General features: G+C 40.8%; 1 protein-coding gene across 5 annotated transcripts in view; it reads left to right on the top strand.

Moving 5' to 3' along the window:
* ARID5B (AT-rich interaction domain 5B) overlaps positions 1–15,832 on the top strand; it is a 124,079-nt gene that overhangs the window by 81,616 nt on the left and 26,631 nt on the right. For 3 of the 5 annotated variants that reach the window (XM_064464752.1, XM_064464754.1, XM_064464751.1), the window contains 3 exons: positions 2,441–2,553; positions 9,718–9,922; positions 12,267–12,319. In XM_064464752.1, coding sequence (XP_064320822.1) covers positions 2,441–2,553; positions 9,718–9,922; positions 12,267–12,319 — 371 coding nt within the window. Of the gene's footprint in view, positions 1–869; positions 946–2,440; positions 2,554–9,717; positions 9,923–12,266; positions 12,320–15,832 lie in introns of those variants that run through there. The other 2 variants (XM_064464755.1, XM_064464753.1) reach the window with 2 other exon arrangements.

Raw genomic sequence — 15,832 nt, 5'->3', positions numbered from 1 at the left:
GCTTAAAGTGGTTTAAAGTCATACAGTGCCGCGTGTGGGACAGTCCTCGTGTGTGCTGCAGACAGACCTTCCCGGCCACACCTCCTGAGCCACGGGGAGAATGCAAATACCCCATTTTATAGTGGGTTTGTGCCAGTTCTGCCGTGGAAGGCTCCAATTTAAACAGTGTTTATATGCAAACTCAATATACCTGGAATTTAGGAACAAATGCCTTCTTGCTTTTAAAGCTTCCAGCAAAACATTAGAAGTGCTTTATAGTGTGATGCAAAGTACAGTGCCAAAACTCAGGGTAACAAGTATGTTTGGAAAACATTGAGCCTTGAACTAGTTTCTTTATTTATTAAAAAAAAAAAAAGAAAGAAGGAAAGAAAAAGTAATTCACATACAAGTGCATTTGATCCTAGCTGAACCACATCTCTCTCTGGCCGTTGGTTGGACTGGGTTGGGGGATCCATTCATTTGAAGATTAACATTTTAACGTATGTGCTAGGGTGTAGTAAATTGAAGGAACGTTTCTATTTTCTTCAGTACCTTTTTAAAGAAGGTGTGACTGCTGGGGCTAACCATGGTCAAGGATCTCTCCATCCTGTCCAGGTTGTGTGCAGAAAAAAAGTAGGCATCAGGAAGACATCAAAGGTGGAGGGATGAGCGGGTTTTATACATAAGGCAGGGCGGCGTGGCCGGGGCTGGCAGTCTGGCAGCCGGCGCTGGAGTCCTCGGAGCTCATCCCACGCTCCTGCCGAGTCGTTCATCTCTGTTTATATGAGTAATGGAGCGGCTGGGGGAGGGGATTTGTAAGCACAGAGCAAATACTCTTAGTGTTCATTTTGTGTAAGACTGACATCCACACCAAGTCGAGACTTCCAGCGACGTAGTGTGCAGTCACATGCTGTAGCATTCATGAGTACAGATATAAATCAGGCAGATGTTTGTCGACTGGAATGGGTAATAATTTCTTTCTCTCTTTGTTTGATTTTGCATGTTAGCCTCAGATGACAATTTAAGAATTGCTTTCTGCAGTACTTTTCAATAAGCAGAATGTGCTTCACTGGAGATAGATGGAGATATTTCTATAGGGAGATAAACATATTTTTATGTAGATACAAATATGGACTTACACACATAGGCACATGCATATATCTATATAGATATATTTATTTACCATGTGTCAGTGCTGGGGGAAGAAAAAGGATGTGTCTTTCGGACTTTTGGTTTTAAACCCACAGCTTCTATTTTTCTCTGAACAGACCAAATATGACACTGTTACTCAAACTATAAAATCAAATTAGCACCCTTTATTGTGTTTGCAAACTAATTAAAATGTAAAATGTCCTGAAACCACTGGCTTACTGTGTGACAAATGTAAGATTAGAAACAATTAGAAGGCACTCAAGAGGTTTGTGGTGTTTAGATTTCTGACGTTGTTCTAATCATCCCTTTAAGTAGTGAAAACAATGGTTACCTAGAAATCAAAGGTTTAAAAGAAATTATCTTCTTCGGTACAGTCATTATTTCATGATTGTTTATCATTTTAAATGTTGCCATAGTAGTGGGAGGCTGATTTTTAAATCTGAAAGCAGGCAGGACAGGTAATAATGAGCAAACATCTGCTTCATCTATTATTTCTATATGTGATCATAATTTATATTGTAATACTGTTATTGAAAGATGAGTCTGATATTTTTTAGGATGATCTATATCCCATTCTACATATGGCTCAGCACGGTTAGGATTTAGTCACTGTGTTATTTCAGAGCTTTTTTTATCTTAAGAATTGGACAAAACTGAGAATGATTCGTGTTAATTTATATATGTGGTATATAACCCGTATGAAACAATCACTTATTTCAGTACTTGTCGACTTCCAGAACTAGTTGTTAAGGGCTTTTTTGATCCGTTTCAGGACTTGGGGGTAATCTATTTTCGTTTTCTTAACTTTTTTAGAAGAACTTTGACAAGAATGACAGGATATATAAACATTTCTTGGAGCTGAAAGGAATTTCAATATTTGAGAGTATTTCCAAAACCAGATGTTTCCCAAAGTTGGAAATAGCAGTTAGTACTCTTACTTGAAGATTAGAAATAATAAATGCAGCAGGGTGATTAATGCAAAGTTACCAATTAATATTCCATTTTGTTCTTTTTTGTACCATGGAGAAACACTTGTGCTTTCTCTCTGAGTCCTTTGGAGACCAATGTTTGACTTTATATTAATTAGTTATGTGAAAGTAGAATGGATTAGCCTTGGGGGATATTCTATAGAAACATATAGTGTGACAAGATGTAACCCATGGAGGATGGGAATCTTGTAATAAGCATTTACTGTAGACAGATGTGTACGTTTCTGTGACTGATTGTAGTGGAATTATTTATTATGCTTTCAGCTGTTAAGAATCCAGTATAAGACAATGTGCTCAAATTGTTCTCCATTAATTTTCAGCGCCAAATCTTAAAGGCAGACCGCGCAAAAAGAAGCCTTGCCCACAGAGAAGAGATTCATTAAATGGCATTAAGGATTCCAACAATAATTCTGAAAGCAAAGCTGTTGCCAAGGTAAATCACTTAATAATACTCTTTTCAGTACACACTCCTTTTTTAGGTACAGCCCTGCCTTTGTTTCCCAGCACACTGTTTCAAATTTAGAATGTAACTTATTTTCTTGGGGAGATAAATGTAATTTTTTTTTTCAATACTTTTATTCTTCACTTTAATTCATGTCTGTGTTCAAAGTTAGCAGCACCTATAATCACCTAACAACCTAATGGTATCAGCTTGTTGGTAACTGGTAGTGCTTAAGCTTTCTTGGCATCTAGTGTTAGTTTTCACATTCTGTGACACACAAACATAGTTTGTGACAGTATCTTCAAATTAAAAATAAACCAGGGAGCAGCTCACCCTGTTACAATGTACTTCTAAATATAAGTTTGAAGATAAACAGACTATGAAACAAGAGCTGCTTCAGTAATGGTTTCTAAGAAGCACACACAAATTACGTTACCCTCATGTTAAGATCTCAACTTCTTTTGAGTTAGACAAAAAGAAGATAAAGGCAGAAATTCAGTATGAAAGCTTAAAAAAAAATCTGGGCTGTGTCTTTAATACTTAGTGCTGAGCTGCATGTTCCAGGGTTTGTTGAATAGGGCATGCTTTTACAGTCTTCTGTACGTGCTGCAGTGCTTAGCCCATGCTGCAAGTAAAAATTGGATCACCGATTTGTGTTTATAGACTTAATCTTTTACATATTTATGGTTTTGTGTCTTTTCCTTAAAATATTTAAAAATGGACTTTCTGTAGTGTAATTTACATCCTATTTTCGATGTTGTCTGTGTGGTTTTAAATAGGAATTTGGTTTTCTCTTTTTAAAAAAAAGAGCACAAATGGCTCCTTTCAAGATGATTTAATTTGAAACTGTAAGATGCAAAGACGGAAAATTACTTAGAGCAATACTTGTAGATTTTTATCTGAGGCAGAACTTTCTCACTGTGATACTTTTGAGCTGAACAGCTAAACAGGTTTGCATAGACTGAATTTTTAGGCCAACTCCTCCAGAATCCATTGTTTCAATAAATTAGATGGATGTGTATCTGAAAAACGTTTCCACTGTTGTGACCATCTCTTTAGGAAATACAGTGAATCTATAGATCCATTTACATTGGTATTGTTGTATGCAGTGAATGTCCTGGGAGATTAGGAGGTTAGAGAGGTCAAGTGGAAGTGTTCTGCTCTCAGTTTCTCATAGGAAGGCAAATTAAATTCCACCTCCTCCTCCTCCCTAGGAGTTCAGTTAAAATTGTGCCTTCGGTTGATGGCGATAAAAGAGGCTGAAGTTCATGATGAAGCTCTGCCCTTAAGTCACTGTTTCTCTTCTTTTTGTGCCCTATTGTGCTCAGTTGGAGTCTGTACTATAGTATTAGACGGGCATGGTAAAAGGTGATGGAGCCTGGTGTGTCGAGTTGCAGGGTCCTGCCAGATACTATAGAGTTTGCCTGAATGTTTTTGTGGAAGAATGTGCAATATCCGTGGTGTGAAAATGTCTCAGTTTGCCTCAGTTCCCCCTTTCCCCAGCCCGTTTTTCATGTTAAAATATTAGCAGCAAACTGCAGCATGGTCCATATTGTCAAAGTGCCCTGGACTGTAGCACGAGCAGTTCTGCCTCTTCAGCACCTGATATATAGGTATTAGATAATTAAAAACAGTAACACTTCATGCCAAATTGTTTATCCTCTCTGTTTATATTTGGGTTCACCCTACTAGTCAAATGGGAGGATATTTCAGATAAGAAGTAATTCCGCCTATTTATCTAGTCATACTGTGCTCATCATTGTGCAGATATTAATAGCATTAATTATCTTGGCCAGCTTAATTTCATTATAAATAATAGACATGCTCATGATATAATGTCCTTGCATGTAGTCACACTGACTTCACTGCGGCTCTTCCTATCCATCTGTGTCGTAGGGCTGCTCTTTAGTAAGAGGGACAGCGAATCAGAAACCCTCTACTGCAGATGTATTGCACTTTCTACAGACCCTGCCTGTGGGTTTCTGGGGAAGGAGGGGAAGCGTATTTGGGGAAGGGGGGGAAATGGAGATCCACCTATTGTCTTCTCATTGTTGGGAACAGTTGGGAGGTTAAGTCATCACCTCAGGCTCCACATTGGGCTTCACCATTGGTTTTCCTCCTTTCTCTGTGTTCCATCTCTGACTAATGCTGACAATGGGTCCATGGAGAGCAGAGCTGAACACTGCTAGAGTGAATGGGACAAATCCACTTGTGTCAGATGCTAAAAACATTTTGGCAGCAGTCTTGGCTGTATTCCTGTTCCAGCTAAAATCCCTTTTGACCTAGAAGTTGTGCTGCTTTCATCCTCAGATCGTGGCACCCAGTGTCTGACAGCAGCCCCATTTATTGGGTGGCAGGGCAATACTCTGACGGAGATGCAGTGGCTGTATGCTTTGGGTTGGGAAATGGCAGAAGTGGCATTCTGAAGACTGTGGTTTTGAGCCTGTCAAGACCAACACAAGCCACATGGTTGTAATGACTTGCTGAATTTCATGTTCTCAGCTGCCAATGACTAGAAAGCTTTGTGTTTTCTTACAACTTAGTTCTCATTAGGCATGTTTACCTTCAACCATCAGCAGATTGTTTTGTAGGCTTTTACTGTTACCTGACACAGAAGAGTATTTGGCTGGGTAGGAGCAGCTCTGAGTAAATGCCGGTGTAGGTGGCTTGTTAAAAATAGAACGATAGCAGGAGAGACGTGATCCTGGACCTGCAGGTGCTGCCAGGAGAAGTGAGTCTTTCGTGTTCTTCTTTTTGATCATGTACCACTTACTTTTGATCTCCTTGCTGGCTACTGCATCCATTTTATTACCTCCTGGGGAAGATTCCAAGGGAGTTCCCTCCCAGGCTGGGCACATAAAAATTGCAAAAATACAAGGCCATTCACTGAGGCAGAATCAGCTCTATTGGAGAGATGTATATCAAGCTTTTCTCTCCGAACACTCACAGGACTCCAGAAGCTTTCATACGTCATGTGTCATCACTGCTGGACAGCCTTTTGGGATTTGCAGGCTCCAGTGCGACCCGCATCATACCGGCTTCATGCTCCCAAAGAGCGTTCCCATTCAAAGTGTGCAGAAATGCACTCTTAAGAGTTCTAAAACTGACTGATCTGACCATTTCGAAGAGCTGAAAGGATTAACTTGTTAAACATGGAAATTGTCCCCTAATGAATCTACTCATTACATCTCCTAGTGCAAATGCTAAAGTAAACCTCTCACTTCATTTGTAGAGCAAGATCTGGGAAATTAGTTTAAAAGTTACCAGGATATGCTTTTCCTGTGGCCACAGGTGGCCTGGCGTGCTCTTGGACCTGGAGATCTATTCTGAGCGCCTCAGCCGTTATCTGATTGAAACTCTAAAATGCAGGTCTGCAGTGGTCTGTGTTGAATGTGACCTCTGGCAGGAGAAGACAAGCACACAGGTGTACCTGTGAGTTTCACTGGCCATTTGGTAATAGATCGTACACCTCTGATGGAACACACAGTAGGTGCTGGTCAGATGTTCCCAGAGCCCATCTCAGTACACCCCCAGTTTATCCACGCTGCAGCGCTGGGTTGCCCGTCTGGGCCTTAGTACCCAGTTTCATTTTGGAGGTGTTACTCACACTGAGGCTACAATGAAAGAGCTTTAACTTCTCCTGAGGAAATTGAACTCTCCTATAATAACAGAGTCGTCCAGGCTTTCTGAGCAGACCAGAAGAGTGAGCAGAGCCAAGCAAAACTCCATGTTCAGGACCTCCCTCCAGATCTTTGCCCTCTAGGAAGATTCAAAATTGTGTTTTGAGAGAGGTTGGTTTGTGGTGCCTGGTGCAAATCTGGCATCACTCTCATGACTTCATAGAATCATTAAGGTTGGAAAAGGCCTCTAGGATCATCAAGTCCAACCATCAACCCAACACTATCACGTCTCCTAAACCATGCCCTGAAGTGCCACATCTACACGTTTTTTGAACGCCTCCAGGGATGGTGATTCCACCACCTCCCTGGGCAGCCTGTTCCAATGCCTGACTGCTCTTTCAGGGAAGAAATTTTTCCTAATATCCAATCTAAACCTCCCCTGGCGCAGCTTGAAGCCATGTCCTCTCGTCCTATCGCTAGTGACCTGGGAGAAGAGACCAACACCCACCTCGCTACAACCTCCTTTCAGGTAGTTATAGAGAGCGATAAGGTGTCCCCCCCTCAGCTTCCTCTTCTCCAGACTAAACCACCCCAGCTTCCTCAGCTGCTCCTCATCAGACTTTTTCTCTGGACACACTCCAACACCGAAATGTCCCTCTTGTACTGAGGGGCCCAAAACTGAACACGGTATTTGAGGTGGGGCCTCACCAGTGCCCAGCACAGGGGCCCCATCCCTGCCCTGCTCCTGCTGGCCACACCATTGCTGACACAAGCCAGGATGCTGTTGGCCTCCTTGGCCACCTGGGCACTGCTGGCTCATGTACAGCCGGCTGTCAGCCAGCACCCCAAGGTCCTTCTCTGCTGGGCAGCTCTCCGGCCACTCTTCCCCAAGCCAGTAGCGTTGCATGTTGCATGGGGTTGTTACTTCAATACATTTATGCTGGATTTACAACAGTGTTACCCAGAATGGCATTTGGCCTTTTTGGTCTTGTAATCACTGATCATGCCATTCATCCGTATCTCCTGTCACATGGTGGGGAGGTTCCAGAAGTGAGGCTTGTGCCTTGAACGCTGAGTGGATGAAGCATTGCAGCCTTCGTCAAAGCTTCATTTAACACAACACTGCTTGGAGTCCTACCGTTGCATTTTGGCACCTTTGAGTTCCACAGGCAGGTTGACCTCACTTCTCTGTACGCTGGAGAGAAGGAGGTTGTATGTTACATGGGGTTTTCCCACTCCCGGTGGCTTTTTTGATGTTATTTCCATTGTTTCCTTTTATTTCCTTGTGAGTAACATCCTTTGCCATTAGTTTGTTTGCATAGCAGTGAGCTTTGATTTCATTTAGCGTTAATGCCCAGGCTGTCTTTGGAAACATAGTTCTGAATTGTCCAATTTGAAAAAGAAAATCCATTAAAAAGATTGATTGACTGATTGACTTTACCTAGCAAGTGGGTGACAAAAGTGAAAAATTGTTCCCTGGTCCAGTGAAGTTTTAGCTTGCAACAAATTTGCAGCTCAAATTAAAAATCCCAAATTTATTGAAATCATGGGTTTGTGTTGGGAGTACTAACCCAATCTTTGGTATAGCATTGAAAACTGTGACGATGTAATCTAAATTTTATAAGGGGAAGCTGTTAAATAATTTTGCGAGGAGCCAAAGTAAAAAAAGTGAAGGGATTACAGCTCTGAATTGAAGGTGGATGAGGAAATCCAAAGTTCATTTAATAGAAAAAAAATCCCATTAGCTCCATTGTTTTGGATGAAACCCAGGATCTTTACAGAAGTTTAATCAACAAGCATATCTATTACTAAAAGGCAAAGCATGGTGTTTTGTGCCATAGGAAGACAAGATCTCTTTGAACTGTGCAACCAGAGAATATTGAGCAGTACAACAGACATACTTCAGCAGTAACTGACCAAGAAAAATCCCAGAGGAAGCCCATTTCCCAGTCCCTGCTGCGTTGTGGCGAGGAGCGAGACTGTACCCTGCAGTGTCCAACCGGGAGATTTTTCAGTAGCAGCGATTACCTTGGAAAATTGTGGCCACTTCTACCTTCTGGTTAGGAGCTAGTGTTGCTTATCTGTGGAAAACTATGGAGGCAGCTAATCTTAAGTCAGTGCTTTCTGCAAAGTTAATACCCTGGAGGAGTATAAAAGAAAAGATTTTGCTTTCCCTGAGCCTGAACACAGGGTAGCTTTATTGAGGTAAAATAAGCATATCATAGGCTTTCCAATGAGATGTTTGTTGTTGTTCGCAAGCACTTAGATAATGCTCTTCATAGCACTTCCAAAATGCCAACGAGCACCTAGGAAGCAGCTGGTTTAGAAGTGGGGAGAGTGAAAGAGAGTCAACTTGACCAAGAGCTCCTGCCTTCCTCTTCAGCAAGATACCCTGCTCTCCTTTGCTGTCCTCCTAAAATGCCAAACACTTGCTCTTACAGTCTCCCTGCTCCCTCTGAGAGCACAAAGGACGTGTCTTGGATGGGGTATGGAGCTGCCAGAAGGCTCCTCATAGCACTTAACAGCATTGAAGGGACAGTGCAAATCCAAAATACATGTAAGCATTCCCACTACTTTGTATTAGAGGACTTCTAGTATTTCACTGGAAACGTATCTATCCCGTCTTGGTCATGAAGAGCTTTTAAACATCAGGTTTTGGTTTTCGTATACATAAATTATGGGAATGCTTGAGTTGTAATTTGCTTGATTCAATGAGAGGATTACCTTCAGGACTACTGGATTAAGCCGGTCTCACTGGATATTTTTTCCCATGTTTGAATACTGATGAGAGGTAAAGTGGTTCCAATTTGTTGACTTCCTGACTGGCACATGTCTGCCGGGGAGGCTAGTGGAAGACCTGGAGTTCTGGAACCGGTGCGCATTGGGGCTGCTGGTGTCTACCAGTAAAGGCTCCAGCTACCGGCCTCTTCCTTCTTCTAAATACTTAGGGCTGTGCTTAAGTTTAAGCAGATGCTCAAACTCACTTGACTTAAGTCTGTGCTACAGCAGAACCTCCACTCGTGTGTGGTGAGAGCTCTGCCTGGGTAAGGCTTGCTAAGGTTTTCATCTATTCTGGTGGGCCAAAGGAGAGAAAAATGTGTCATTTCAGAGGAAGCTGCTAAGTGTTCCTGGAAGGAGCTGAACACCCTCAGGTCCCAGGGTTGTCTACAGGAGTTGACAATGCTCAGTGTCAATCCTGGAAAGAAGGTTATTATTAGACTTGCTAATGGCAAGTGTATGTGAGCGATGGGAGCTGTCTGTGACATAGCAATGTATAGTCATAAAAATGCAGATCTGGAGAGCATTACCAATGGGTTATAATGATTTAAAGATGTGGCTATTTAAAAATATTGTGACTAAGATTCAGAACAAGACATTTAGCTCTATAAATAGGTTCCTTTGTTTCCCCTCAAACACAGTTGCATGGTTTGGCCTTCATTTTTTCAACAATTCATTCTGCTAGGAAAGGGTATTTATTTCTTAAGTGAAAATTAAAGGTTACCCAGATCTGATATGACATCTTTTCTTTTCCCAGGTAAAATGTGAGGCTAAGTCAGCTTTGCCCAAACCCAAGAGTAACAACAGCAACTGTAAAAAAGGCTCAAGTGAGGATAAATCAAAGATTGCCGTAGGTGAAGAATGCAGAGCTGATGAGCAGGCTTTCCTTGTGGCTCTTTATAAATATATGAAAGAAAGGAAAACACCAATTGAACGAATACCCTATTTAGGTTTTAAGCAGAGTAAGTATCCTTTTTCTCACTTCCTTGTTGACATTTTAGAATGGTTTGGCTTCTCTGGAGAAAGCATTTGCACACAAAGCCTATTTTAAAGCCTTATGGATGGGGGGACCATGTTTATATGCACACATTTTCCAGTCCAGGCATTTCGCTGTCTTATGCCTAGATTTGCATCTCTTCCTTCTGGGGTAGTTGCTGCTGGATATTTATAGGTTTAAATCCGCTGATTATGACTAGAAATAGGCATGTTGAAAACACTCTAGTTTTCTGTTTTGTAAATCTGCAGCGTCTGTAATGCCTTTCTTCTGAGTTAATAATATGACGTATCTTTATTGTGCCCAGATGTTCTTTATGAAAGGACAAATATTAAAGGAAGACATTTAAAGGTGGTCAAGAAAGGCACAAAAGAGATCGTATTTTTAAGCCCCAAAATGTGTTTATAGTTAATAAATTACTGACTTTGGAGAATATAAAACCAGACTTTATCTGTTTAATACAGAATGCAATGTTTGGAATTGCTTTGGCATGTACAGTTTGTAGTGCCACAATCTGTAATGAAATTGTAGGTGGAGAAGATACAGTTGTAACTGAATTTTACATAAATATTGCAGCACAATGTAGATCTTTCAGAGTTTCCAACAAAAGCTGTGAATGGGGGTATTTTTCCTCCTTATCTATAGATTGAATGATACTTTATATCCTTAAAGGGAGAACTCCATGGATTGAAATATTATTTACTCTAATTTATCTCCCAGATTAAAACCATGTGTTATTTTGATGAAGAATGTCAAACCTGTATGTTTTACATAACAATTTACATACCTAATAGCAATTGGCACTGATTGCAACAGGCCTCCAGCAGCCATTATAAACTTATATAACTCCGAATGATTACAGTGTTTGTCTGAAAACTGACTGCTTGAAATGGAAGTAAAATTAATGTACTATGAACAGCTTCGTTGCATTATGCATTGATTCAGATTAAATCAAGGCCTAAGCGAAGCTCTTGATAGCTTTGAAACAGTACAAGGTTCAATGAGGCTTTCAGAACGTTTTGTGTTGAAGAGAGGATTTCCCCCCCCTCCATTTTATTCTGCACTCCCTTAAGCATGGGGACGGGTGACAGGGTGGGCTTGAAAGACAAGGTAAAGTATTATTTCTAAAATTCACCACCAGGGGTAGAGCCCTCTGCTAACATTTAGCTGAAATACACTGAAAGTTGCCTGACATTCATTATAAATTAGGGGCCTGATCCAGCAAAACCTTAAATGCCAAGAGTAAGTATGCTGAGAAGAGCAGAAATGTTTGCAGGACGGGACTCTCTATTTGTCCAGCAAGACTTGTGCAAACATTGCCAATATAAATAGGTGAGTGGGAAGAAGTAGTATGTACACTACAGCAGAGCATCCCCCTGCGGAGGAAGAGGTCTTGTCCCCCATGGTCCACAGCATTATTGCTGAGTGTGGCCTGTAGTATGTCTACGGGGAATCAGTTTGTTGGTGGAATGGTGCATACACCTTTCATAGAGCTAAGACATCGATTTTTCTTCTAGCAATTAAAATAAGATAAAACAAAAATTAAATAAAATAGAATAAAGTGAGACACCAGTAGCAAGCAGTGGCCCCGTGGGACAGTGGGCCAGGATGAAAAGCACGTGAGAGGGATGAGTTCTGCAGGGAGTAACAAGCACCTCCCAACACATCTTTTGAATTGAGTTGCCTCTGTTCCTACCACCCCACAGCCATGGGCAAGGCACAACCACTCATACCATAATTATTATGGTAATTTTCATTTGTGCTCCCCCGGGTTCATTCGCATGGGACCCGTTAGAATGCAGCTTATTGTTTATTGATTATGAAGGCCATTATATGGGCTGCAGTAAATATTGGATATTGTTTAATCAATAGGCTTTCTCTGTGAGCCAGTGTGCGGCTCATGCTTGCTTGCTAATGAAATCAGTATTAAACAAATAATTCAAAGCAACATTCTTCCCAATGAGTAATTTTTATTATCAAAGTTATGGAAACATGCTACAGTCATTATACCGTGTCTCTTATCAGCAAAGTCAAATGAGCCTATTACCTTTGTCTCAGTGTATTTTTCCAGTCCTGTTAAGGAATCTAAGTGTGTTCCCTTATATGTAATTAAAAATATATATAGTATGGGCTAATATTTACTCTTCAGATTATGTAAATACCTCTTTGGAAGATGTTTCACAGGAGCTTTTTCAGGGGCTGTGAGCTTTTTTTCTCTATTTTTCTTTTTTTAAAAACTGTTTAATTTGCATTTCTTTGAAATGTGTTGGTTAATGCAATGCTTATCTAAATACTTATTGTCCCTCTAACAGTTAACCTTTGGACTATGTTTCAAGCTGCTCAAAAACTGGGAGGATATGAAACAGTAAGTGTTTAAGTAACTTAAATGAAATAATTGTGCAATCTAACTTTTCCCTGTTAGAAAAAAAATGTAAAAGCAAACAATCATTTGCTGCATTTTAGGCTAGCTGTACACATTGTGGGTTTATTGGACTGTTTTTGGAAACAGTCCCAATTAGTTCCAGGTTTGGCAAAATTGTAAACTTGTCGTAAAAACTACAAGTGGAAAACATATGTAACTCTTCCCTGTCAAGGAAATTAGTTGGGTCTGTAATTTTTTCCCATGTTGAGAAAGGGCTATTATTGTACAACAAGCCAAGATTGCATAAAAGAAATTTCACTTGGCAACATCCCTGACATCTGTTCATGTCTAATATGGGAAATGTATTAAAGGCTTTCAAAAGTAATCAGCATTGTCCATTAAGGAATAGTATGCTGCAGTATCTTCTCTTATTCCAAGTGTAAAAGACCTTTATTAGACAAGGGTCAGTACCACATAAACAGGAAGTTATCAAAGTAATTCAGAAAAGTCTCTGACACTTTTTATCAGCTAACCATATCTGACAAGAGCAGTTTATTTTTAGCTCACAGGAAAATTTGATGGCCATGGATTTTACAGCGTGTATTTTGAACCAATAAAATATTAGAGCAACAAACTTAGATTAAAATCTTGAAATGAGAAGAAAGAGCTGCATTAATATGGCACATCGAGATGACATCTGTAATAAAAACCAATTGACATAGGAAGATGTCGTCATTGGAAATATTTTCTTTGCACACAATGATCAGATTAAGTTGTTCAGTTCCTGCCGCAGTTGGATGAAAGAAATTATTTTTGCTTTGTTTACGAAGTAATCTGGGACATATCTGTGCTGTAGAGAAATGACAAGAAGAAATGCACTACCAAGAAACTGAAAGTCGTTTGAACCCAAATATAAAACTCACTGTTTTCCTTCCATGCAATGAAGGATATTGTTCTGTAAATCAGCAGCCCGGGTTGTTTAGGTGTGGCTGAGATTTTGTGAAACATGAAATCTAACATTCTCAACAAAAATATATGCTTGATTTGGCTTTTATTGTTCCTGTATCTTTCATTAATCAGCACATACCATGCTTATGTACAGGGGTGTGCGTAGGCGTGCTCATGGGTGTATATGAATGAATAGCTACCATAGATAGATCGTTAAAGCAATTATGAGCCAACAGTAATTGCCATGAGCTGTAAAGTGCAATGAAAATGAGGGCTAAAATCTTGAACTTGATCCAGAGCACAAGGGAAGGCGGGAAGGGAGATTGAAAGTGGTGTGTTGAGAGCGCTCCGGGAGGCGGGTGATTTTCACAGCAATGTTTCAGACCTGCTTGGAGGGACCAAGGACAGAAGCAGGGATGCCAAAGTGGTGGCCTGTTGGAGAGAGCTGAGTTTTAGTGTCAGAGGGAGAGGGATGGTTTAGAGGTGCTGGAGAAGGTGAACCTCTGTGCCTGGGGCAGAGCAGGAGTTAGGACGGTGAGTTTGTGAACACGAGGCCAGAGGGCCAGGTCTACCGGTGGTAGCAGAAACATGAGAGGTTTGGAGGGGAAGATCACACATGTGAGAATGTCATCCAGAGTAGCATCAGTCCACCCTCATCTCAAAGCTCCTGCCCTTTTCTCAGTAACAGATGTTCTCTGTTGTTTAGGGTCATTTGTCACCTTTGATAAAAATGTACCAGTGGTGCTTATTCTTCATAGAGAAGGAACGAAGCAATTGCTTGCTGGTCAGTAAGCGGCCAGGCAAGCATAGCTCACGCCCTCTGACATACGTGGCAGCCCAGCTTTGGTTTGAGAGTGACTCTGGCTGAAGTGATGGACCTGGTCCTGTTTTTATGATGTGGTTGGTGTCTGTGCTCTCTGCAGAAGAGCTGAAGTCGGGAGGGCTGTTGTGATGCAATTTAAGTTGTACATGGAGCATGAGGTTTCCTGACCTCATTCTCTTCTGTTAACAATCTCATCCTCAGTATGGATCTCCCTTTGCTTTACATTCCCTGAATGTTAAACCAATAGCTGTTGCAATACTTTGACCTGTGCACACCCTGGTTTTTATTATTTTATGGCCAGTTGATATGCATTGAGTTTGCCAAGCTGCATTTGTTTGTATATATTTTATCACGGCGAGCATTGCTTAGGGGCTTATGCGTTTGATTCGTGTTTCATATTTCAGCAAGGCAGTGAAAGCATGACTGGGGTGACATGGACCTCAGTATGAATTCCACAATCTTAGGCAGGTCTGCTTAGATGTAGAAATTGTGAGTGAGTGCTGTCATTCAGTAACAACCAGAATCCACCACTCACGCACAGTGCCAATATCTGTGGATGATGAGGAGTCATGTATAGAGCAAAGGCTTTCTTGAACCTACCCTGATTAATACACATTTATCTATATGGACCCTTCCATCTGACTTGAATGAGTCATTTGTCCATTATAAGGGCTTCGTCATCTTTAGCTTGTTTTAAAATTTCACAGGTTTCTGGTTTGTGCACTGAGATAGAAATGGTTCTTTTCTCTTGGAAGTATTGTAAAGAAAAGAATATTTAAAAGTAGGTATTTGGCCTCAGCATGTGACAGCCATTTTATGAACAGGAAACAACTAAAAGATTGGTTAAAATCACATGTATGGACTTAGGTTGGTCAGGTGACTAGTTTTTTACTACTGAGTGTAGAAACTTTCCCAGTTAAAGCAGTTGCAACCTTCACATCCTTCTGTTTGGCAGAACAATACGAGTCAGCCCATTTTCAGTTTCATCCCCTGCCCTGTCCCTTGTCCGTCCATGGACAAGTTCGATGGAGCTTTAAAAGCATCTTTGGTATATTTGTGATGAAGCAGAGGTTATGTACAATGTTCTCCAGCTTCTGCCCAGATTCACAGAACAGTGCAAGACCTCTGAATCCAGTCCTGTCAGTTAAGGATCTAAAAGTGAAGGAAAACAGCCAGGGACTGGAGGATTGGATTGGAGGTACAGAGAACAACTTTCTTAGCCAGCTGTCTGACTTTCCTTTATTGTCATGTATCAGGGGCTGGAATGGTTCCAGTGACACTTGTCAGAGAGTATTACCTGTACATACAGTATATACATATGGGATATCTAGTAGTGTCAAGTCATGATTGTGTGTCATGTCATATTTAAGGGCTCTCCAGTTAGAGTATTTGTGAGGGTCATTTCTCATCTGTCCATTATCTGTTTGACTACTAATTCTTAGTTAGTTGTCATCTATGACTGTGCAATACCACACTCCCATGTACTTCTTGTTGGACATAATACAGGCTTAATAAAAATAGCAACCTGTACAAATTGGTTTTAGTCCTTAACAGACAAAGTTGTCTCTTTGGAATTGGTGGGATCATATTTCTCTTAAACACAGATACATGAAATGAGCATCTTTGTTACTAATAATAGGATAGTGCATTGGAAAACACTATAGCAGCCCTTCACAGTATGAATGATTTACAAATGTCCCCAAATCCCTGGATGAAATGCAAAACCATGTCACATTCTAGGGGGC

The sequence above is a fragment of the Phalacrocorax carbo genome, chromosome 13, assembly GCF_963921805.1.
Source record: "Phalacrocorax carbo chromosome 13, bPhaCar2.1, whole genome shotgun sequence".
NCBI classification, from domain to species: Eukaryota; Metazoa; Chordata; class Aves; order Suliformes; family Phalacrocoracidae; genus Phalacrocorax; species Phalacrocorax carbo.
This window is presented reverse-complemented; position numbering and strand designations above follow the sequence as displayed.